At 37.1% G+C, this 25,765-nt stretch overlaps 1 protein-coding gene across 2 annotated transcripts; it reads left to right on the top strand.

Annotated features, from left to right (window-relative positions):
• Positions 1 to 769: 769 nt before the first annotated feature.
• Positions 770 to 24,711, top strand: LOC124167198 (tropomyosin Lep s 1.0101). 2 transcript variants are annotated; one of them, XM_046545043.1, is made up of 10 exons: positions 770 to 888; positions 9,929 to 10,108; positions 11,973 to 12,098; positions 15,470 to 15,603; positions 18,136 to 18,253; positions 19,296 to 19,366; positions 20,352 to 20,427; positions 21,742 to 21,804; positions 22,156 to 22,225; positions 24,123 to 24,711. In XM_046545043.1, exons 2-10 carry the CDS (start codon positions 9,995 to 9,997, stop codon positions 24,203 to 24,205), a joined length of 855 nt encoding a protein of 284 aa, XP_046400999.1. In that variant the 5' UTR covers positions 770 to 888; positions 9,929 to 9,994; the 3' UTR covers positions 24,206 to 24,711. The 2 variants fall into 2 exon arrangements, with proteins under 2 accessions (XP_046400999.1, XP_046400998.1); XM_046545042.1 differs by having other exon boundaries at positions 771 to 888; positions 23,449 to 24,711.
• The last annotated feature ends 1,054 nt before the right edge of the window (positions 24,712 to 25,765 follow it).

The raw sequence follows: 25,765 nt of genomic DNA, 5'->3' as shown, positions 1-25,765 counted from the left end.
TGCTACAAATGTAAAATAAACTTTGGCCCTCCACATGTGCATAAAGTTACGTTTTACTCCAAATCCCTCCCTCCGCGTATTCTTACTTCCTCTCTTTATTTACCTTCTCCTCCACCTTCGTCTCCCCTCTCAATCTCCCCTCTTACCCATCCCACTCCAACCCCTTCTCCCCCACCTCTCACTAGCCATTTTTGGTTCCTCTGCCCCTCGCCTCCCAGGGGGTGGGGCTCCTATGGTTCGGGAGATGGAGGTAGAAGGGGAAGGAATAGGTGGAGCCTAGAAGACCACATCCTCCCACTACCAACGCACCCACCCTGCCCGCACCCCTTGTCCCAGCCCCTTCACTCAACGGTGGGTATAGTCGAGAGGAGAGGTATTACCCCACCCTGAAAATCACATGCCACCACCATCATCAGCGGTTGGAGTTTTAGACCTCATACCCTGGATCCTAGTCCAAATCCCACCATCTTTTCATGGAAGAGGAAAATTTCCCCTCTACCCCCGTCCACCTTCCCACAAACCAGCACCCCTGTATCCCCCCTTCCCATACTTCAAGGTGGGAGTAGAAGATCTTCAGCACCCCTTTCCAGGATCATCCCTTTCCACTCGTGGACTCATCATTGCCCACTCCCCCAACCCCTTTCTTACATCCCCTCCCCCACGTTCACGTTATCCCCCCCACCACGCCCCCTCCTCCCTCTCCCCCTCTGGCACGCGTGTATGTGCCCCGCGTGTGATGCAGGACGTGTGGTCCGACCCGCGGCTCTTCTTTCCGGCGATCTCTTCAGTGCGAGCGGAGCAAGTGAGGAGGGCTGTGCGCCACGATCCTTCACTAAAAACGTGTTTTTAAACCGAACGCGTCCGCCGCTACTCATCCTATTCCATAAGGTAAGGGCCCACAACCGTGCTTTCTACCAGGGTGGCGCGCGGGGGTCAAACTCAAAACCCCTCCCATTTTGGTTGACCCCGAGGATGGTGCTAAACCAGCCGACAAAAACCCGCTGTAACCAGCTTTGACTCCTGAACTCGAGTTTTTTTTAACGCCTCCTTTAAACGCATTTCTAACACCATCCCTGCTTTGCGAGCTGTTGTTGCCTCTGGCCCGAGGAATGTAACTTTCAGGACGACTGGATCATTTCCGCGGGACACGATCTGGTTGCGGTTGTGAATTTTTGGTGCCCGTGTTGAGGGATTCTTTTTTTATTTTTGTACCGATTGGTATGGAAGGTGATTTGGATCGTAGTGATAGATGTCAATCTAAAGATGCCATTGTGATGTGTGGATTACCGGTTGCACCGACTCAGCGGCCTCGTGGAAGCTGAATTTCTCTGCAAGGAGCTCGATTACCTTCAGGATGTGATTTTCGGATCGTGGAAACTGTGATGCGCCCGGATTTTTGTGGTGAAGTGACGAACTGGCGGATTGACGTACGAGTTGACATCTTTATAAACTGACCATTGAATGAGTGATATTAGAATGAATAAATTGTGTCCAATTAATCGAGAAGTCTGCAGCTATCTAGCGGATCTCCTAACCAGCTTTGGATTTTGCCTGCATTGAAAGTTGACGCAGTTTTAGCGACTCTCGCCGAATCGGCAGTAATTTCACGGACTCTATTAGGTCCGGACATGTTAAAAAGTTTTTATAACTTTATTGTCCTGGGAGTAACCTACTACAGACCGAGAAGATTGTGGAAATCCTTTTAGGTGATTTTGGCGGATACAAACCAGTGGCTGCTAGAGTTTCACCGTGAGCCGAAATGGAGAAGGGGAGAAAAATCTGTTTCATCCTCTCGTGGAGTCAACCTCTTGGAATGCTGTGCATTTTTGGAAGTATGCTGCTATTGGGTGGTGACATTTTATACCCTAGGCCCCATTGCGCATGCGCGGATGCCATTTCGCTCAGCGCAGCGTGAAGGCGCTCAAGCGAGAAATTTTGTAAGTGCGAGGTCGTTCCACTTTGCTCTCGATCAAGTGAAGGAGATGACACCGAACCCATCATATTTCTCCAGCCATTGGAAACCTGGAGACCACTCCTGGAACTACGTCATCCACCTCCATCTTTGGTTTTTCCGGAATGCCAGCAATCACGGATCATATACATTCTCTACGTATTCCAAGATCTTCACCTAACTTGAAACTGTTGCTGCAAAAGATGCTTAGTCAATCAAGATATAAACCACCTCAATTCACGTACAAACAGTAACATATATATGCACATGCAAAGTGTGTCCTTCCAATGTCGAGTCTTATTTTTGCACGTATTTAAGGTCCAAGAGCCCCCAGGAAGGCCTTCGGCTGTTTGCGGGCGCCATTTTATACTGATACGTCAGATGTTTTTATATTTTTACAATTTTTCATGTAATTGGCCTTCACATTCTTAAATACTCGCCTGTTTCGCAAATGTATCCATCCAATTCCGTTTTGAATTTTCCAAGCAGACTTTCACTAACAATAGGTAATGATTTCGACGCGATATTAACTCACATGAGATCATTTTTTTTATTCCACATGAAGACAAAGTTTTATATTCTGTCCGAACTAGGTATACGTAATAACATTTGTTCATAGTAGTCAAGACATGATAGAGTGGTGATAGAGAAAGTGACAGTCTTGAAATGCAAGACTCTGCCTGCTTAAGCACAAATTTATGGAAATCTAATCTATGTTGCTGCGAAAATAGATTCATATTTATCAAAGGACGAATTACAGTCTTCAACACTGTGAGATTGCGTTCATGAGATTTTGAGGTTAATGGGGGACATTCAGTTCAGAAGCTAGTTGTTCATTTCGATTTGGTTTCCTTGATTTTCCATTTAGGATATCATTAGGAAATTTCATAAATATGAGGATAAATTGAGCTTCAGTTTCTTAGATACCAAGAGCTTCAGATCGGTGTAAACACTTGATACTTGTTATCTAACTTCCGCCGTGGCAGATCTGCCTTGCACTTCCGTCTTGCATTCACGGAAAAATGCACCTGTTACTCCCTGCAGACTCCTTCGTTCGGAAACTTACTCCCAGTTCATCCCCTTCCCCTCCTTCGCTCCTTCTCTCCCGCCTTCCCCACCTCCTCCGCACAGCCCTCCCCCACAGCCTCTCTCCTCATCACTATATTCAATTTTGCTCCGTCCCGCGCATGCGCGGGGTTTCGGCAGGAAACAAAATCCCGAGGCGGTTATTTTTAAACTTGCCTCGGATGGGAAAAAGAGCTGGATCCACGTCGGACGGTGGGGGCCTCCGCTCTTGGACCCACGGGCTCTCTATGATCGAGCGCGCGTTAAGAAAAACATCTTTGCCTCGAAGCGTTTCATGCTTTTGGGTCACTTTGGCGAGAAGTTTCTAGAAGTGCGAACCCTCGCTCGCTTTCTTCACGTCTCTCTCTCGGTGAGGAATGCATAGTCTGCTGGCCCGTGGTCAAGTATGCAGGCATACCTTACCCCCATCCCTTAAGTAGAACCAAAGTGCAAAAATAAATACGATGAGAACACACAGTGTATTATAAATTTTCTATTTTCTGCGCAATTACATGTATCCGGGTATAAAAATAACAAAAATATCATTAAGTCCTGAATTAAGTTTGGAAAATATTTAGTTTTCTCAGCAAAGACGTATTTCAATGCATCTATTTCATTTTTTAGCCTGAAATGTTTGCGTTAGTTGGATTTCAGACGGTTTTAAGGGTCTTCTAAACAAAGTACTTATTTAAAAATTCCATATTTTCTTGATTTAATATGAGAGGACGTAAACCCTGACTAGAAGTTGTGTAAAGATTCTCGCCAAGCATATTTTATTATTTAACTGCCATTTACCATAAGAATTGTAAGCTGGGATATGCATTGACTTCGTTTGATATACCCATAATATTTTCAAAGATGCAGCTCGAAAACAGGTTGTCAGAAAATAATGTCATATCTAACTATTTTAACTAAGATCAGGATCACATTATATGAAGACGGGTGAGAAATTTCCGTAGTGCAATCGTATCAGTTTGTATGCAGCCCACCCTTCATTCCACTGTCTTATACCTTTGGAAGCTTATTAATCAAATTTCTTAACGTCAATGCAAGTTAATATCCCGATTATAAAACATCCTCAGGTCATCTGATCATATTGTTTTAGCGTTGGATGCAGTATCGATACGACTTCAATGAGATTTAATGCTATATTTGTCATTAGCGTTGTATGCGCGCAATTTGAAAGGACCGCGATGAAATAATGGTAGATACAGGCCGTCCAGTATTCATAGACCAGTCCTCCTTTGGGCGGTGGCTCATTGGATTCAAGTCGTAATTATTGCTTGTTTTACATCCACCTGTCAGAATCTAGCTAAAATATTTGTGGTATATCTTATTCTCACTCATATTCTCACTTGAGGGAAAGCTGAAACTCAGCATTGTGTGGATGTATCCCGTTACGTTGCCAACAAAGTCGAGCTATACTCGGCAAGGTGTGCCTTCTAAGCGGGAATAGACTCCGAATATTTAGCATACCGCGCCTCATTAACTTTCGAAAATGTATAGTCATACAGCACTGGCTCTTTGCCCCATTAGTCCCTTGATATTATGTTAGATTGTCAAGACGTTTATGTTCATATGCTGTGACAAATTGTAGGCGTCTGTGGGGTAGTCAATCACATGTTGCCTTGCAAAATAAATTGTTATGCTTATTCATTTTGTTTCATTATTAATGAAACATAATATAATTATCTTTAGATTTTTTGTTCGATCGCTATTTAATTAATCTTCAGAAGGAAACTGTTATAATTAACGACAATAACGCCATTAAAACCCAATGTTTTACTGTGAAAATAGAGTCTAGATGATGTTGCTGATTTGGTTTGTAGGTCCTTCGTTGTGGATGCAGTTCTATTTCCTTGGGTTATCTAGATATTTTATCATAACCCGACTTATAATTCGAATCGTGCACCATCAAATAGCCGCCTATATCCTAATACATTGTATCAGAAACGTTAGCGACGATAATTTGGTTTTTAAAGCTTCCATGCAAATATGGTCAGTTTGTTTTGGGTACTGTAGTAGCCCATGACCGGACTTGTTGCCATAAAATGCCTGTTGTAGATAATTAAGTCACGGTCAACGGTCATCCTTATCCAGTGATTCAGGGGTCGAGGGGATTAAATACTTAGGTATCCCAGAAATTTCTGTTAAAAAATTAACCCACATAAAATAAGAATTATTTTCAATGGACACATTATATGATTAACTTATCCCGGTAGTAGCAACGCAACTGTGCCATCATCAGTTGTGTTAATATGGACACCAATATTTCGATAACGTAGTCTGCCATCGTCATCAGGGTCGGCGCCGACAAAGTAACCCGCTCGAAAACCCGCGAAACCTTCATAATCAAAAGATACTTTCATGAGACTTTTTCGTTATGAATATTATTAACATCCACTTATAGGAACCGGAGGCAATAACTGACAGATATGACTGGCCGATTGAGTGAAATCTTCATAAATGCAATACGCTGAGAAAACTAACGATTTTTCTTGAGACCAAGTAACTTTTTCGCTATGGATATCATGAATGTTCAGCATGATGAGCCGAGGATGATTATTGAGAAATATAACCTAATGGCCCCTCGAACAGATACGAAAAGAACCCAGAGTTTTTCTATCGTGGAGATTAGGTGAGAGCATCGTTCGGAGAGATAGATTTTAGGGAGTTGCACGATTTGGGTTCCAGGAGGCGTTGGCGGGGCCTCTCTGGCAGTGACCAAAAGTAGAGCGCGGAGGAGAGCGATATGGGTCGAGTACGATATTTATAGGAGACCCCGGGCGAGGAAGGAGGGACGGGGCGGCGGAGGAGGAGGCAGCCTAGGAGGAGGCGGAAGGGTGGGGGGCAGGGGCGTAACCGCGGTATTTAGATTGGGAGGACCAGGGTTGTTCTATTGTCTCTCTCCTCTCCGTCTTTCACTGTCCCCGACTGATTACCCAACAATCACGCCCCCGCTGCCAGTAATCTGTGCATTTTCTCCTTCAGCTGTCCTCATCTCTTTGATCTATCACCGGTTTTTGTAAGCGTGGTCCTTGAATTAAGAGCAACGATATGGCTTTATTAAAACATGCCAAAATAAAAATCCCACGAATTTTGACTAACGCTTTTCATCAATTAAATATTTTACTCGTTTTTATGTGTGGATATCTAATAATATAAAACATATCTCTTTAGAAAAGTCGTTCTTGTCAAACGTTTTATTTTCAAACAAGCGGTACACCATTAATTGGTTCTGCCACACATATTGAGATTCCACATTCTTACTCACCATGCTCCGAAAATCAAGAGAAACGACAAGGTTTCAATAAAATATGTCAAGATAAAAATCTCACGTAATTTATCAATTGAATGTTGCACTCATTTTTATACTGGAGGTCTTATTTTTATACAGCACATTTATTTAGGATGAGGTCGTTCACATCTAGCATTTTATTTTCGCAGAAGCGTTGCACCATTAAAAATTGCTTCTCCCACACATATTGAGCTTTCACAATAGAGAGACATCATAGAAAGTTTTTAACGACAGGACATGAAAAAGTCATATGAAATACAATGTGTTGAATGTAAGATCCTTTTTTACGCATAAAAATTATTATTTGAAAACTATTCTTGAATTCATATTACTCTCGGAGGTATAGGTTGTTTCAGATTATTGAATTTATTCTTTACCCTAACTCTTTGCAAATTAATGTCACATAATCACTGAAACCTTTCACCAATAAATTTCACCATGTGTAGAAATGGTGCCTATCGACACTGTAAAGCCGTGGTGGGGAAAGGGTAATATTTTGACGGTTCGTTATTGATATTGATGTCTTGAAAATTGGCGTACAATATAAATGCAATAATTTGCAAAGACTTATTGATGAAAGAATGAAATGGATGAAAAAGATTTTGGATAGTTATTGTAAATGCTGACCTTACGTTCAATCCATGATATTTCTTATGAAAGATTTATGTCTCGGGGTAAGAAATTATATTTCACGGCTAGAAGTTACATCCGAAGTGGAATTTTCTAGAAGCAATTTAATGGAAGTAAAATCTACAATCACAGCAATTTTGTCAAAGTGATCATCTTTTGCAAGGAAAAAGGTCTTGTTCAACATTTCCAATGACTTTTGCAAAACCGACAAGAACAGTTGTCAGAGCGTATTTATGTCTATTGAATTAACTTCCCTTTTCTTTTTTATTTGGAAAAATTTACTATATCTAGATGTATCACTTTTACATACCTATTCCTGTAAGATTCCAAACCATCTCTCTGCTCTATTATGATAAGATTTACCAATGAACAAATTCGGCCATGATATCGAGGGCGAATGTAAGACGAGCATTTCGGATCTGGTTAGCTGTATCAAGACGAAATCATTCCAATCCGTGAACTTCTTCTTGCTAGGGAATGAAAAGAAACCGAACACTTGAAGTAAATCTATGATAAATGTATTTTATTGAGAAGAAAAATTGGAGAATCGTTTACGAGAATCATTCACAGCACGAAATTTGATACTCTATAAAACAGTTGGATGACTGTGAAACTTAAGAATGACATTTTATGGAAGTTATATTTAAAATTTTACGCGTTCCTCTTACTTGAAAAGTTTAGTTTTGATGACAATGTAAACTTGACGTACAATATCCTAATATGCGTGAAGATTGTCATATGGTTGCATCAAGGCCAGTGTTTTTTAGCATTCTGGAGTTTGAACATCGGCGGTAATATCATATTAAAGTCAGTAATGACTAAAACCATATCTCATGTCTTGTCGCTGACTGGAATAGTAGACTGATAGGATTTGACTATCACAAACACCTTTTCCACGAAAACAATTTTCCGTTTTCTGCTTCTCAACCTAATGTTGGCTTAGAACGTCTTGCATCTAAGAGAAAGTATACTCGAAAAAGGTGATGGTCAAGGTGATACTCGAAGAAGATAATTCATCTATGCCGTAGTCGATTTAATGATATCTATGCAGCAATGTTTTGATATATATATGTTTTTATGCATGTCAGCAATGATTAATAGAATCGAAACAATTTATTATTTGGAGTGATGATGATATCGCAATGTTTGTGCTGAGAATAGCAGTATTATTTATTTAAAAATAAATTCTGAGGCGGTTATTCAAAATATTAGTTGGGCATAGTCGTTTCACTATAGGGTAAGGAGAAATGCATTTTATGCGTGATAAATACTTCATAATGCTGATTAGCGCTGGTTGACTCGAAATATAGTGCAAAATTTACATTAGTTTGCAGTGTAAAAGTATGTTCAATTTTTTTCATTAATTATGCCCTGTAATTACTTTAAAGGGTGATAAAAATCCATATTGCTTTCCAAAATTCTACTCTGTTTTATGAGAGGTGAAGAGTAAAGTTCAAGGCCAACAAGAGGTAGAAAAATCTAATTATGGAGAGAGCAAAATATATATTGCGAATTACATGTATTAATAATGCCGGTTAATATTATTGAGCTAAGTTTTACCATAATCAACAGCCACATGCGGGATGCAAAGGCCTGCTTGTCCTCCAAAAGTTGACTCCCATCGAGCAAGGACGAATAATTTCCAATTGCTATCAAATTCCCAAACTATCCGTGTGCCAACTCGGCGTCCGTTTCCTTCGAGATAAACCTCGACAAAATAGGATAGGCCTCAGGCGCCCGAGTAACCAGATATTTCCCGAGAACTTGTGACATTTTACTCGAGTCGGTACGAATGGTAATTGCCAACGACTCTGAAGGCTAAACGGATATTACGTGGGAACACAAAATCAGTGGCATGCGAGCATTCCAGTGTCTGACTGCAGATGCTCCGTCAAGTTACCTCTATTTTTACCTGCTCATCCGAGCTTCTTTGGAAAATGATTCTGGCAAAGATCGGAACCTAGCTAGCCAATTGATGTCGAATCTAAGCTAGTGTATGAGGAATTCATCTGCCATCATATTCTTGAATTTTGCGTCTTGAAAATTCTTGCCAAAACTAATCCAGATGATATCTACGCTATGAAAAATTGTCCTGCCAGTGATAAATTCAATCAGAGTTGCACAGTTATCACACGGTTTGCAGTGGTTTTTGAAGTGACTATGAGAAAATTGGTACTGCTTTTGGAGAAATATGAGGAATTTCTCTTGCCTCGGTATTTATAGGCATAAAATTATTTACTCTAGCACCGGAGGGGATTTCATCTTTCATGGATTGTTTCATCATCGAGTACCCAGTTATGGAAGGGATAGAGTGTCTACTCTACAGTTCCGTGTGATATTTAGAATCGTGTTATTCCCCCTTAAGACGTTATTTTTATTGTTTTAGTTTTCAATATTTGGTAAAATTGTGCGATAATAAAAAAAACTCTTTGTATTTACAACAATTTCGTTGGAGTAATTTACTTTTTATAGTGTATCCGTAAATATTTTATAAGCGACAGATTTAGTTATTTTCTTCTCGATTCATTAAGATATTTGTATATTGAATGGATTAATGAACTTTGGATTCATTTACTTGTTGGTTGACAATTGTTTGTTCGATTGGAAATTGCGATGTCTGGCTGAATATATCTTTCCCATGCATGCCTTTTTACTGTGTTGGGCGGACTTTTGTGTGTGATAATAGTTAAGTTTCCTTTTAAATCAATTATTACTCCTCTTTTGACCTCATTAACTTAAATATTTCAATTGGAATTCAAATATCAAAAAAGGCTGAGGTAAAGTGTTTAGAAATGTAATTTTGTGTGCAATTGGGAAGAGTTAAAATGCTAGTTTTTTTTTAAATAAAAGAGTTTTAAATTTTTTGTTTTAAATCTTACACTTTATGAGAGAGATATTCAACTGCCTTAATCTATGCTAATTGGTTATTTAGATATTTCTATTCTTTTTGTCTAATGTAATGCTCTTCTTTGCTTATATTTCAGGTCCACTTCTTAAGCGGGTGGGAGTTTTATTCGCGTTAGCAGAGCAGAAGAAACAAAGCCGTCGCCATGGACGCAATCAAGAAGAAGATGCAGGCGATGAAGTTGGAGAAGGACAATGCCATGGACAAGGCAGACACCTGCGAGGGACAGGCTAAGGACGCAAACGGACGCGCAGACAAGGTTCGTGGCGAAAAACATTGAAATTCCAGCTTTGATTCGCTCCCTGATACTCTCGGCCAGTGATTTTAATCAAGAAAGTCTGGTACTAGGTCCATTTATTAAACCATAGCTAATCTTTAATGCAAAGGTAATGCTTATTTCCTAAAAATATGGATGTACCAGTATCCTTTCTCATACAAGCCGGGTCGGGAATTTTTCAATAGTGCATGGACTCAATTCTTGCAAAGATTTCACGAATATGTAGTAATCTTAAGACTGAGAAAATTCACCATTTTAATTCATGGAAACCTTCGTAGAGATTTTTTGCGGTTTTTGGCTAGGTAAATATTCAAAAGTATCAATTCCATTAAGTATAAAATAATCAGTAATAATTGGTGAACATTGCGAAAAAATATGGTAAAACGACTAAGCAAGAGGATGCCTTTTTAATTGCGCTAACGGTGATGGATACTGCTGACGGTAGAGTTACCTAAAATGAGTTTAAACAAAATAACCCGAACTTTGAAGAATACAAATTTGATACTTGATACTAATATGAGGTTTCTAATGATATATGTGAAGGATAATCAGTTTAAAAATTAGGTTTATATCGCTTGCTTGTCGTTGTTTTTGGACTAAAGTAATGCTTGTTTTGACTCGATGTTTAGAATTAATATCAGTTGTCTTAATGTATGCCTAGTATTATTAAAAATAGCAATAAATTCTATGTAAAATTACATCTTTCATAAAAAGGCTGAAAATAGAATTAAAATATATCAAGCTTCATAACATGATCATTCCTTTCACATTCCTATTTAGATATCTTTAGTGTGGGGACTTTATTTGCTCGAAGCCCGTTACCAGCGGGGGTGTACGCGTGGTCAGATTAGTCGAATACGTAAATTTAAGGAGGGTTTTAAGGCTGAACATTACAACAACCAATGCAATAGAAACAAGTGAATGATTTTCTGCTTAAATATAAAAATATCTGTTTTTTTACTACGGCTAACATGGAAAAGGTCATAAATGCATATAGGTGTGTAAATTTTATGAAATTATTTTGTTTATATTTTTAAGCATAGTAAGGGAATGAATTTAAAAATGATTTATGCTCTTAGGCATTTATTTTTCAAGTTTATGAAGCCGTATTATTTATTTGAGAATTTGGAATGAAATTATGTGTTGGTAAAATCGAAATTTTGACTTAAATTAATTACAATTGCTCAAGTATCCAGTTTCATATCATTATGATTTCTACTTGAGCGATTGTGTTGTGATTGCCACGACTAAAAATGAAAAGGAAGTTGTTAAAGCAAGTAAAATCGGGACGATTCCATGAGAATACTTTTTTGCAAATTAGCGGAGAACCAAGTGATAGCTCAATCACAGAAACTGAATTCAACTAGTTTTAGAATGGGTTCATGAGCATAATTTCATAATAATCCTCCAGACGTAGGTTTTGTAATTCTTCATTAAATCAATCAAGTATTTGTAATTTTTTTATATTAATTAAACGTATTAAGTCAATTTATTGAGCCTCATGAGATAATTGCAGTGACAGCTTGTCCCTTGTAATTGGTTGGTTCTTTCATGGTAATAATCTTTTTTTGCCTAAGTTTTTTTACAATATACTGTCGCCCATAATTTTTCGACATCGAGTCATGTTCATGCACGAAGTGCTTAGTCCAGTTCCTCGGAATGTAATAGTGAAATGTAATTGAATTTAAATTTGATGCTAGTTGCGTATAAGTTAGTTAATTATTTATTCAAAGAGTTCACTCACAAACAGTACAAAATTTTTAAACATTTCTAATGACGCCTCATGAGTGACATAAATACTATCCACAAATGTCAATGGAAAGCTAAAATAATCATATTCTTACAGGTTCTCGAGGAGGTTGCTGACCTCAAGAAGAAGCTGACACAGGTTGAGACTGACCTGAAGACCAACAAGGAGAACCTCATCCAGGCCAACAAGGACCTCGAGGAGAAGGAGAAGGCCCTGCAGAACGTAGGTCCCTCCGAACACAATAATTTCCCAATGCCCATGTGTGCCCTTCGGCCTGTTACTTCATGAAAGCAAGAGATTAAAGCGGATAGGCCTATAAACCGTCACAAACACACTCCCACAGTCCCTTCGCCCGCCTCACTGTTGTGGAAACTTTCTCGTTCGGAGAGAAAGGCCTGGCTTTTGTCACAGAATCACTGAGCATTCCTCCACAATTATCCATCTGGTTTTCTTCTTCCATCTCTAAAGCAGAGGAAGTAATTGGTCGTTACAAGTGCAATATCATTGATAATGCTGGCAAAATTATGGTTCAAAGACATTCAGATCGCATTAAATGAAGTTCGGTAATTATAAACGACTTTAAAATAGCTTTAAAATATTCTACTTTTCATATAGCTTGAGTAATGAGTGGAAGTGATGCATAATGAAATATTTCCCTGCAATTCGAGCAGTTACGTTTCCTCGCCTTAAAATCTTGGTAGTGATTGTAATTCCAAATGTAATGTAGATTTTAGTTCTTTACGCTCCACAAGATATACGTTTAAATGTCAGATGAAGTGGCATAAAATATTCATATTTGTTAGGAAAAAAAATTAACTAAAAAGGTAATGACGTAACATAAATGAAAGTTTAAGTAGCAGTAGGAATTGGATAAAGAAAAAATTTAAGTGTCTCAATTACTTCTTCCATCTCTAAAGCAGAGGCAGTAATTAGTCGTTACAAGTGCAATATCATTGATTTATTTTAACTTGGCTTAGATTGATGGAAGATATCAAATTATGAAACACATTGATCAATTTTTACAGTTTATTTAAGTTCTACAGTTATAGGGGACTTTCTCTCTTAATCTAGTAAAAGCATGAGTATTTATAAACTGGCTGGTAACGTAAAACTGGCAATTTTCCATGTAATATTTAATATTAAGCGTGTTTATGAACTTAGTGAGAAGCGTTTCTTTCTTTAAACGAAATATTGATCGAGTTATTACATACGTTACAGTTGCAACAGAGAAGGGAACAAATTTATTCAATAAATCGTCTCAGGTGATACTTAGTGAAGATTGTTATTCCTAACAATGCAATATGATCGTAAACTCCACACTTAATGGTAACCAACTAGGGTTTCAGCAGCTCGGGGCCATTTTATAGGTCCTAGGAAATGCCATTGAGCCGCCAAAGCCTCGTACGAATTCCTCAGCCTTCTATGTCCTAGGATAAACCACTGAGCTGCCGAAACCCGGATTTGTTATTATTGAAATAAGTGTGGAGTTTATAATTGTGTTTTATTATGAGGAAGCAAATGTATTATAGGGGTAGGGGAACTAGAGAAAGAGTGAATAATCGCGTTTACATCCATTTCATATCGCTTATCACGCCATTAGGGCTTTGAATAGATATGGTCCACTAAGACTCGGAGATTTAGCCCGCCGGTCTCGCCACGGCAAGGCGATACTTTCTTCCGAAACGTCACGACGCCTGGAATAGATGCAGGGAAGCCTCGTACGAATTCCTCAGCCTCCTCCCCCTTCCTCCCGACGTCTGCTCCCAAAACACACGCAAACACATGCATTCACACTCGACTCGCCACATGCTTTCGTTCTTCGTCGAGCGAAGGCGACCGCCGCGTCACTTTCCCATCCGAAATAAACTCCTCACGGACTCCAAGCGATAGCAGCGCCGCTCTCGGATGAATCGAACGGCGGCGTCCGCCCTGCCACCTGGAGGCTGGCCATGAAACGAACAGCGTCCACGGACACGTCACATTTCCCTACAAGTATTTTTAAGACTATGTGTTCCAATTCGGGTACGCTAAAGCTGAAGCCAAATGCAATAAGTATGGACTAACCATTCGGAGTCATACTTGTACGAATTGTAGGTGCCAGTCGGAATTGCGTCGATATCGGATAAGATTTAAAAAATCGTATGGGATCAACCGTCGTCCATGACTCAGTGAATGTTATCAGCAGTTCATTGTGGAGAGGCGAAATGTATTTGAAGAAAGCAGGGCTCAAGGGCTGTTTATGAAGTCTAGAAGACTTAATTGTGACGCCATGTTTCCCATACATTCAATAAAATTTGTTCCCACCATCAAACCCTCCAACACCCCCATCTTATCGGGCTCGTTCATCAATTGGTGAAAAGCGGTGAATTTGGCTACTTTTTTGTGATTGGATTCGCAGCATGTAATTTATCTGCGCCGTTTACTGACGTGACGCTTGTGTGATTTTCATCCAGAGTGAATATGATTAACACTTAATAATGTCGGCGTCCATTTTGTCTTATTCCGAATTCCAACTTTCGGGTTGAGATTATGGATATCAAAATTACAAGTGCCGCGCAGTTCAAATTCCCGAGTTTGGATAATAGTCTCTTAAGATTTACATTTCTAAAGACTTATATTTCAAAAAGAAAATGCGTTGTTATAATTTTTTAAATGCTGACAATATGTATTACGCATATTCTCAATTTTTGGTTGCTCTCCTAGATATTTCTTCATGTTCAATTACCTCTCCTTGCTTGAGGTGAAAAATCATTCTAGTGGGTTTCAGTATGAAATAATTATACAAATGCTGACGCTATATCGTTTTAGACAGTTAAACAGTGAACGGTTTTGGTAATATATATTTTGAAATATAATCCGCATATTATGGAAAGTCATGTGATAAGCTAATTGAATAGGACTTAATCCGGTGGAAAGTATTTTGTTTCGTGATGGTGAGATATTCTTCAATTGCCAAGGTTATGGACACAGTACCTACCCCATTCAAAACAGGCTTCCTAATGCAACAACTGTGGTAGATATCGTGTGACCAAGCTACACAAAATACTCAATATTACTGATATTTCAACATAAAATAAGTCATGTGGTCATTTTCCCTTTTTCAACTCGTATATTGCATTAAATATTTGTTAACAAGGGCAAATTATTGATAAAATTATTCAAAATTTGAAAAGGCGATAGTAAAGTCGTTCTTTAAAGAAAAAGTACTACCCTGAAAGTTCATATTGAGTTAAAAGAAGTCAACAGAATTACAATTCTCGCTCACGCATTTACGTTATTCGGGTAATTTGTATTGATTGGAGGACTGGAATATTTATCCTTCTTTTTCTATTTCTGCTCTTATCCTGTGATAACTTAAAATGGAGTTAAAATACTCGTGCCGGTAACTACTTCACTTTTTAAGGAAAAAATGGATAAAATTAACTATCAATGTGTCAATGTATCAAAAAATTGTCCAATTAAACTGTATTTCCTAAAAAATGGCCATTCCTTATGCAGTGTATATTATGATAATTGCAGCTTTATTTTTTATGATTATTTTCGCGCTAAAATGATGTTCCTCGTTGAGTTTATCTTTGAAATTTACGTCGTAGGCTGAGAGCGAGATGGCCGCACTTAACCGCAAGGTCCAGATGATTGAGGAGGACTTGGAAAGGTCTGAGGAGCGATCAGGCACCGCCCTCACCAAGCTGGCTGAAGCATCCGAAGCCGCCGACGAATCCCAGCGGTACGTATGCCACGGACTTTGACTCACCGGGCTAATTCTTCTGGCACTCTAAGCACGGAGAGACAAGTCCTATTCCCAAAGTCCCAAAGGGGTTGGCAAATTAAATTTGTGCAATCATTAGGATGAAAATGATATTTTGAATATCTTTTATAGTAGGTAATCTCTATAGTCACAGGCTCAACTTTGTGTAAGATCATTTCAATAAATAAAAACATGGTACGACTAGTTTCGACGCAGCGGCGTCATCCTCAGGTACAAAGGTTACAAGCAATAATATATTGCTCGTAGCCTTTGTACCCGAGGATGACGCCGCTGCGTCGAAACTAGTCGTACCACGAAAATAAATGGGTGGATCAATACAAAGTTTGTTCTTTCTTATTTATCTTTTATAGTATGTGGCACGATGTGGTGAAAGTTACTAATATTAATCAAATAAGACATTTCAATATTTCCGCTGAATTTACTTGGCACTTGATAATTTTGTCGTGCAAAATGAAATTCAGTGAAAGTATTGGATTATCTTACTTAACTAATAATGTTTTGAATTGAAGTAAGCCGTTGTTATTAAGATGAACATTTAAAGAATAGTAAAACAAATTGGGTTCGGCAAAAATTGATGTTACCGGAAGAGATAAATGAGGTAATATGTGATATCGAATCACGGATGAATCGAAGATGGCTAATAATTGACTGGAGAGAGATATCGAAGGTGAAAATATTCATCCTATAATACTATTAAAAAAAACAGAATTAATAAAAGAAAAAAAAATTCTAAATGATGACAATAAAAATATTTGTTAGACATCCAATCCTTGTTGCATAATATATATTGAATCGCGAGGTCTTTCAAGACCATTAACACTTCAAGTCATAGTCTTCTGAAACCGGAAATTGAAATTATTTCCTCAATTATGAACGGTTGCAGATCCCCAAAATTTTTCTTTTAATCCACTCGAGATTATCTCTCACCTTCGCCCAATATTCATTAAAGGACGATTTGCATTGGAATATAGACACTTGATGAATTTACTCGGAATAGCGAAAGACGATAGATGCATATATGTCGTTGTACCATCGTAGAATGGGTCAGGCGGTATTTAAAATCATTGTTGTTATCACTTATCATTTATCATTTAATCATTATTAAATTTTCGTTAGCTAAGGTTATGATTTCTTTTAATAACGCCGGATTTTTTGCTGCAAGAAAAACTTAAATTTCATTGTGTACTTTTTCCTTACATGTTGTTCAACCGTGACATGTGAAATTTGTTGAAAGAGCTTGTTAAACGATTTAAAGCTAAACATAGTAGTTTTGTACCATCCTTAGTTTATTAAATCGAAACTTCACATGTCTAAACACTACCTGTAGTTTCTATTTTAATAAGAAGCTACCGTACTGTACAAAACTACAAAGTTTTTATTGGTACCTCATGATATGGGTCTTTTTTAATATAACTTTGAGTTTCACGTAAATGAAAAACTGAGAAAAGTTTCAAAATCATTGTAGAATAAAATTAATGCTGGAGTTGGTGATGTGGTTTTATTCGATTTGGAAGCAACATCGTAATTTTCGTTACCAAGAGTCATATTTAACGTATGACCATATTTCTACGTTGGAATCCTGTGCTGTTAAAGTGAAGGATGCCGTAGGCTCTAGCAAGCTAGGGAGACTCTGATCCAGGGTGAATTTTCCCAAGGGAAATGGCTCTGGATTTCGAGGGAACATGGTATTGATTTCATGTAATAGCGTCAGTGGGTCATAGCTGTCCTGCTATCCATGAAAGTTTGACAATCCCGTTCTTGGTTCTTTCTCAAGTTATGAAAGGAAGCTGCTGTCTTTTAGCATTTGGATAAGAACTCTTCATCCGTATGCTTGAAAGATTTGGACAGTAAATATTAAACTAAAAGTGTAATTATGCTTATTTAATCGAATTTAATTTTGGTGTTCAATTAAATGATAATTAGGTGTTAAAATTTCGTCAATCAAAGTTAAACTTTTAAAATCATTCAAGCTATAAATAAGTGTATCCAAATAAGCACACTAAAACTATTTCATCAATATATCATATCATCTCATCTCATCAGAACATTTACGTCCTGGACTTTATGGAGCTAGACGCAATTCAATTCGAGTGGTTAGTTTCTCTAATTTATTTTCGTTAATTAAATTCGCTAAACTGTTGCCTCATGAAACTAGCAAAGTTTAATACCATTTGAGAACACACATTTTTAAGGTACCAGATTGATTACCTTATATCTCTAAGTTTATACTTAATGAGATAAAGGTGTATGATTTTCAGAGGCGGATTCCTGTACTTTCAATTGTATGCGAGTTGCTTTTATATAATTCTCTCAGGGTAAAAAAATAAGTCGATCTTTTCACGCATTACACACACTTCGACTGGTTACAACATTCCCGTGTCATTTTATAGAGGAAATCAAGGTATACGAAATAATGTTTGTGAAATAGACAAAATGATCAATTCATTTTATTGACAATATGGAGTCCTAATCTTTGATTTCTTCCCGCAGTATGTGCAAGGTATTGGAGAACAGAAGCCAGCAGGATGAGGAAAGGATGGACCAACTGACGAACCAGCTGAAGGAAGCCCGACTCCTCGCTGAAGACGCCGACGGAAAGTCTGATGAGGTGAGGAAGCAGATATAAAAGAAAAAAAGCCCCCTAACATTATGGAATGCGGCGTTTATTTACCACCTACCCTTTCTTGTCGAAATACGTTTTCAGTTGTCCAACAGTTGTCACAGTACCTTAAAGAGACCCCATACTAGATCGACCCTTGGATTCGGGCTTGCAGAATTCACTTAAATAGGAGTTTAGACACAAATATCTCTATAATAGCTCTGAGTGCAGTAAATTTGCAATTTATATGGTGATATTAGCCTTTACATGTTCATAATGATTAAGAAATTGTGTCCTCATAATTTTTTCGAATGGCTAGTGTTCTAAATAAAAAGTCCAGTTAACTTCTGGAAGTCCAGAAGTTACTGGACATTGTGAGTGTATGGTCACGAAAAGATTTTCTTTCCCGTCAAATAATCTCATCAAAATTTTTCGCGAGAGCCAAGCATTTGAAATGGCTTAGGATAAATAAAAAATTATGCCTTTTTCAATACGTTATGCATTGAATCAATTCAATTTGGCGTTTTTCCTTTGTTGTAAGCAGCAAATCACTTCATTTTATGTTTAATGTAGTTATCAAGCATTAGTAATCAATTTGGTGAGCTCTATTACAAGACGCACGTACTTTCTTATGTAAAGATCGGTTTGCTTTGTGCATATTAATGCTTGTGGACGGAATTGTATATTCTTGGGATACCATACTATTTTAAGTTCAATTAAATTTATGTCTACCAAATTGAAAGCAATGCACTAGGTAAATATATTTGTTGACTTCAGAGTTGTGTATTGGATTATTATCGGTCTAATATCGTTATATTTTCAATTTCATATTGAACTCTATAATCAACTTGATATGTTTCTCAGGTAGTACCCTTTTTGTTTACGATTGTTTCCGAATTATTTTTATCCTCCGCTATTTTATCTGTGTATATTGTTTCAACTAGGAGGTGTGCGATTATACTTATTGTTGTCATAAGTTCGTAGCTTGTGTTTCGCTCTTCAATTTCTATACATTCCACTCACGTCAGTACTTCTCCTCGTTGATCACCAGGTGTCAAGGAAACTGGCCTTCGTTGAAGACGAGTTGGAAGTCGCTGAGGACCGTGTCAAGTCCGGAGACTCGTAAGTAGGCCAGGATGGAAGCTGAGACGTAATGATGAAGTGGACCGAGGATGAAGATATTGCTTGGCGTGATCTTATATTAAGACGATCTTGCAGAAGCAGTCTTACAGAAGCAACTCAGTTAGGAGTTGAGAAACGAATATGTCATTATAACATAAGTGCGGTGGATTGGCGACACTTTGTGATAATTAAATTAATATGATCGAATGGTGTCTCCTCATTAGGCTAAAGTTTTTTTGCCCGTGGCAGATAGGAATATAGTTTGGAAGCCATATTGGGAATGAATTAGCTGAAGCTGAAATGATGCATGAAGTATTTGAGGGAATCAAGAGAAGTAAGAAAGTTAGTTACTTCATTCTTGATTTTATTTTCATGTGTACAACGTAAATGATGAATTAAAAAAAATGCAAAAGTATTTCTTCATGCGACGAAAGCATAAATAAAATATGTCGTGGCTTAGATTAAGATTCAACTAATTTGACACATTTATTAAGTAAATGCAAACGAAGTTTTATAAGACCATTGAATCTCACTCTGCAGATAAATTTCATATCGTTAGGGTCATTAACAGATAATATTTTGTTCTCGCTTACCTACAAACCTTAAGTCGATGAATTTTTAATAATGTCACGGCCACTATCTATTCCATTTGGTAGTTATTCAACAATAGCGATTTCAAAATTCAATTCTTAGTTTTAATACAGACCTACATATGATTTTTTTGGGACAACGTAGGCATCTAAATTTTTAAAATCCTATTCATTTTTGTTGGGAAAAATGGGTTTCTGCTGCATTTCTCCGCCTTCCATTAGCCTCGAAATGTCAGATTATCTGAACTGTTGAACCACGTTACCTTGGAATTTGGATTGCCTGGAGTTGAAAATCGTGGAAACCGACGTTCATCCAATCAAGCACTCGTCCAAACTTGTTATATTGGACTTTTTCCGAATTTCAGATGACACTGATGCACTTCCTCTTATTACAGAAAGATCATGGAGCTTGAGGAAGAGTTGAAGGTCGTCGGAAACAGCTTGAAGTCTCTGGAAGTATCAGAGGAGAAGGTAAGAATCCTTTAGCCTTCACCCACGAACGTTTGTGGAAGCTATATGAATAATATTTTTCCTGATTTACTTGGTTTTTACTTAGACAAGGAGACCTACGATTCGATCTTCGTCATGGCCTGAGTTTTATGTTACTACTAGTGTACTACTTAACTTAGCAAACAAGTTATTGAAAGAAAAAGGTTATTCGGGATTCCAGCCGTGTGGTCTCTCATTGAAGTAATTTGAAGGATTGTCATTCTTACGATTCGGCTTCAAAATTCGTCGGCGTCAAGAATCAATTTTATTTCTCTGAGAAAGTAAAGCGAGTTTAATGGAATCAATTTTAATCTCAAAGAGAAAAAATGACATAAAATAATAGCCATAGCGTTTCATAGAAAATGTGATATCTACGACCTAATACAACTGTTAAATTTCTTAAAATAAGTCTAATCGTGCCAGTGGCGAATGGATGAATGTTTTTTTTGTGATTATACGAGATTTTCTGGGAGGCTGAAGTGGATAAAATTACTTGAATTAGATGCAAAATAGTGAGTTTTAGGACACTTTGATGATAAATTTTAGTGGTAAACTTCCAGAACTTGTCTCCTATCTATGTAAATATGCATAGATACAATACAAATAATTGATTCATCTTCGTGAATTTGTATTAATTTGTAGTTTTTTCGGATGCAATATTTTTATACTCTCTATATATCACTTGTGTCTGGTATTGGTTTGAGTTTTAGCCGCACATGTGAAAGTGAAATCATGAAGATGAAATAGGTGGGAGGACTTCACGGTATATTACCGATATAATTACAATGCGTGCTAGTTATTTTTGGCGGTACAATATTTTTTTAAAAATTGTGTTTACGCAGAAAAATATAATATTTTTGTTATAGTCCTTTGATTTATGCGAGTACATTTGTTTGGCTGCCGAACGTGTTTTACATGACGGTCGTTCATATATTTATGACATAACATTTGCTAAAAAAATGAAGCTTCTTCGATTCGAAAATGTTTTTTTTATGAAGTACGCACTCAAAATGCGCTGTTTTATAAAAAATGGGCTTTTGAATCATCATGTGCCATATGAACTTGAATAATAATTATGATAAATATTCAAATTTTATTTAAATAAATGATAATTTGACGCATAATTTTCCAAAAAGCTGTTAGAAGCAAAATTAAATCTAACGAAATGCCGTTGCAAGGATAATTGTTATGGTTTTAGTTGCTCACATGCCATTTCCCCGGGAGTAGCACGATATCAAATTTATGATATACTTATCTACCCATATACTGTTACTTACTTGGAAATTTATTCTACAGGCCAACCAGAGAGTAGAGGAGTACAAGAAGCAGATCAAGAGCTTGACCGTTAAGCTAAAAGAGGTAAGTAAGCATATTTTTTAATACACTGGGTTCAAAAGTATTGTCCATCCTTTATCTTTTTAAATTGATCTGTCATGAAAATATAACGAACCTTCAATTATTTCATGCAAGGATGGATCATGCCGTACTGATAATATTAATATCCGTTATTATTAAGTTCTGAAAGCTACCTATTATAAGCAGAATAAATTTCCGAAATGATTTGAGAAGCAATTATAATCTATTAAAGTTCACTCTCGTTTGTGCTAAACGCTTTTGAAAACTTTCAATATTTCAACGTGCATGTCAATCATGCAAGTTATTGACGTTTGAATCCCTTAATCCGATACCATGCTAATTATCATTTGACAGGCTGAGGCCCGTGCTGAGTACGCTGAGAAGTCTGTCAAGAAGCTCCAGAAGGAGGTTGACAGGCTTGAAGGTAAAGCTTTGACTATTTTTTATTCCATACACAAACTTTTCGTTTTTTTTTTATTTTTCAAAAAGTCACTGCGACCAGCGCAGGAGATGTATTTTTTAAATTTTTTTGTATTTTTAATGCGGTATTGCAATATACACGATTCTAATTTTTTCATGCAGGATGATTTTTTTGGTCTATTTGTATTTTTACACAATGGCGCTTTCCATTATTTGCACTGCAGTCGAAAATAGTCGTAAATTGTTCTAAGTAGATTGTCTTAGTAGAAGAGCACTAATATTTTGATATCAGTAATTGGATAGAATTTTAGTTATCTTTTTTTGAACAGTAAACATACCTTAGGAATTGCTATCATCCTAGCTGGTAAAATTGTCACTCTTTGCTTTTTGTAGACAAGAGCTATGTAACTAACTGTCAGAATATCTTTAAAATTTTGCTGGTCCTCTTAGGTTCGAGGTATTGTTTTTTTTTAACATTGAAAGAATAGCATTTTTGAATTGCATACCGCTGACATCATCTTAATTTTTTATTCACCAAACCGTATCACTTTGTATTTGCAATGAATTTTTACCTTGAAATATACACCTCGTTTTAACGTTATTTAATTTTTAACGGTAAATCTACTAGTTGGATGGAACAAACTTTTCGTCTCTGAATCCAATATTTTGCATACATACTATTTTAACCCTACGTTCCTTTTGCATGGGCCTTTATATACATTCTCTTAGTGTATATTATTTTCAGTGCTGTAGTTAGATATCTTAGTTTTATGTGCTATTAATGTTAGTAGTCATGTTAGTCGCTATTGTCCAATGTCCTCTCTGTGCTTTTGGCAAGTATTAAACTGAAGCGTGGCTGTGTAACTTGAATGGCCAAATTTGTTTGATATTTAAGAAAATAAAGTGCCTAGCTGTAGCAAAATCTTTTTAAATGGCCGCAATCTAAGCTTTATTAGTTATTGATTTTATTGGTTATAACAAAAAAGCAGCCGCTTTTGCTTTGTCAAGTGCCTACTAAAAGGCGGTTAATAAGAATGGCTGATTTGCACTTAACAATTTCTCATTGATCGATTCAAAGTTTCATTTTATTATTTTCTCCTGTAAAAAAGTTTCAAAAAAAGTTTATTTCGTTAAGTTTTTTATTTCCAATGAAAAAAACAATGGGAACTGCATTGGCTATTACGGAATGTCGTTTTTTGCTAACCAGTGCCTTCCTATTCCTTGCAGACGATCTGTTCCATGAGAAGGAGAAATACAAGGCAATCTGTGATGACTTGGACCAGACCTTCTCTGAACTCACTGGCTATTAAAAAACACATACTTCACCATCTGCAAGACCTTCTTCCACTTTCTTCCATTTCCTGTCTGTCTGCTCTGCTTTTCCACTCTTCTTTACCTTATTTATCGCTGAAGGACTGGATTGGGGTAGTTTTTGGACGGGGAAATTACCTATTAGTCGCATACCAACTGTTTCCATGGGGATGATGTGTGATGTGGTTCTCATTAATAATGAATGGCAAATATAATCAATATTAATAACAATCATCACAATAACATTACACAGCAACATTAATTCCTGCAGCCATAACCGCTATCAGACACCTCTACATCCACCATTACAACCATCATACAGATTGTTTTTTTTTACTTGAATGAGGCTGCCTGTGAAAATACTTGAGTATTTGTGGTGTGCTACAAAATAATAATGGTATTGAGGCAACAAAAGGCTTTAACAACACTCTTTAATTACCATTCCGCCATGGACGTTCATACCCATCTTCTTCTTCTGCTAACATCCGAGCCCTCCTCGTGGAGGGGGGCGCGGTGCTTCCATCTGGTGGCGGAACTTTCATGTCATCCCAACACTCACAAAACGATGTTCGATTGTTCCTTTTCCACAGATGAGTTGGGTATCAACAAGGATAGATACAAGTCGCTGGCCGATGAAATGGATCAGACTTTTGCTGAGTTAGCCGGATATTAAGAGAGAGACAGATAATTTTCACTAATATCCAAGGAAGAAATGGAAGATAAGGAGAGCAATTTGAGTAGTCGCTCTGTCTGTATCATTGAAAACGATAATAAAAACATCTTTGAGGCACCAAATAAAGAACCATGAGGGTGTCATGTAAAAAAGGTCAAACAACATTTTCCTTTTTTTATTGTGAAACTTCTTTTTTGAGCCTCTTCTGTTCTTGCCATTTTTAATTTATCTTTTAAAAGAATAAATGTTAATACATTATGGTTTTGGGTTTTTGTTCATAAATAGCTGTTGTATTCTACAGTTTCTTGATTTGTGTCGTTGGTAAATATGTTACCATTGTGCCCTTTAAAATGTCTATGCGCACGACATTAGATCGCCTTCTCTCCAATTGGCGCACAGAAGAGGTGTTTAAAAGCCCAAGAACCTATCACCATCTTGGAAAATGTTTTCAGGAGAGAAAAATGTTATCTCGGATTCTGGCAATAAAAACATTTGGAAGAACTTTACATGTGGGGTGAATCATTGCAAAATTAAGAATTCCTTCACATTAGGATCGCTGAACCCAAGAAGACTTGGCAATATGAACTCTGGAGACAATATTTGGAGTTGCATTTGCTTTATGTATTTTTGTGAGAAAGGTGAGTGTGGCATTTTTTGTTTAAGATGAGGAAATCAGGGTTTAGATAACACAGAGTGTATGCATTACGCTTTTTTGAAGCTTGTATATAATGATGACTTATTTTTTCTCGTCTAAGTTAATTTCACTGTTATTCGGGGTAATATCGATATTTACATATATTTTCGTGAGTTTATAACGCAATGTGGATTTCTCTTTGATTGTGAAATATTTGTAAAATTGCTTGACTGAAAATACAATTTATTTGCGATCACGTAGTTTTGATTTGTAGAAATAGCAATTGGGCCAGTAGCTGCCAGGAAGGATTGATTCTTTGGTGAAGCCAGGACGGAGTCATTCAAACCTCAATGCAGGAAACGGATCCCTTAAGAAGGACGGAAAATACCGTGGAGCGATGATATTATTGGCAGCTAGACTTTTTTAGGGTCTAAATAAAAAAGGTGAAAATTTTTATTTCATAAATAATTTTTATAGATTAGTGTAGTTAGATAATTTATTTTAATTTTAAAGTTGTGTTTTCACATTGGCTCTTCAAATAAGAGGTGAATATAATTTTGTAATGACCTTTTTCATGTTAAACTAATTATTTTCCGCATCTTTAGAAAACAATTCGGGAATGTAGACACGTGTTTCTAGTATCGGTCTTAATGCTAAGTAATCAGTAAAATTCTCTGAAGAATTATTGTAATTAGCCTTTTATTTCAGAATACATTATAGTGATTCGATTTGTCAAAATTCATTAGGTATATGCCAGGGAGAAGGTAACTTATGTGGAAGAAAACCTAGTATGCTGCAGAAAAATAAACACCCTTGTCTTAAGAATGAAAAGGATTTTGAAACACTTCATGCGTTTGTGAAGGACACCAAGTGAATCCATCATGATCCGGTGGTAAGTATAACATTATAAGGCAGACAGATACTGT

Source organism: Ischnura elegans, chromosome 10 (genome assembly GCF_921293095.1).
Source record: "Ischnura elegans chromosome 10, ioIscEleg1.1, whole genome shotgun sequence".
Taxonomy (NCBI): Eukaryota; Metazoa; Arthropoda; class Insecta; order Odonata; family Coenagrionidae; genus Ischnura; species Ischnura elegans.
Note: the sequence above shows the minus strand (reverse complement) of the source record. Positions and strands in the feature narration are given on the sequence as shown.

Excerpts from the sequence above, each read along its gene's own strand:
- LOC124167198 (XM_046545043.1), top strand. The coding sequence starts at position 9,995 with ATGGACGCAATCAAGAAGAAGATGCAGGCGATGAAGTTGGAGAAGGAC. Across the intron at positions 10,109-11,972 it reads CAAACGGACGCGCAGACAAG|GTTCTCGAGGAGGTTGCTGA; the intron begins GTTCGTGGCGAA and ends ATATTCTTACAG. Across the intron at positions 22,226-24,122 it reads GGAGGTTGACAGGCTTGAAG|ATGAGTTGGGTATCAACAAG; the intron begins GTAAAGCTTTGA and ends CCTTTTCCACAG.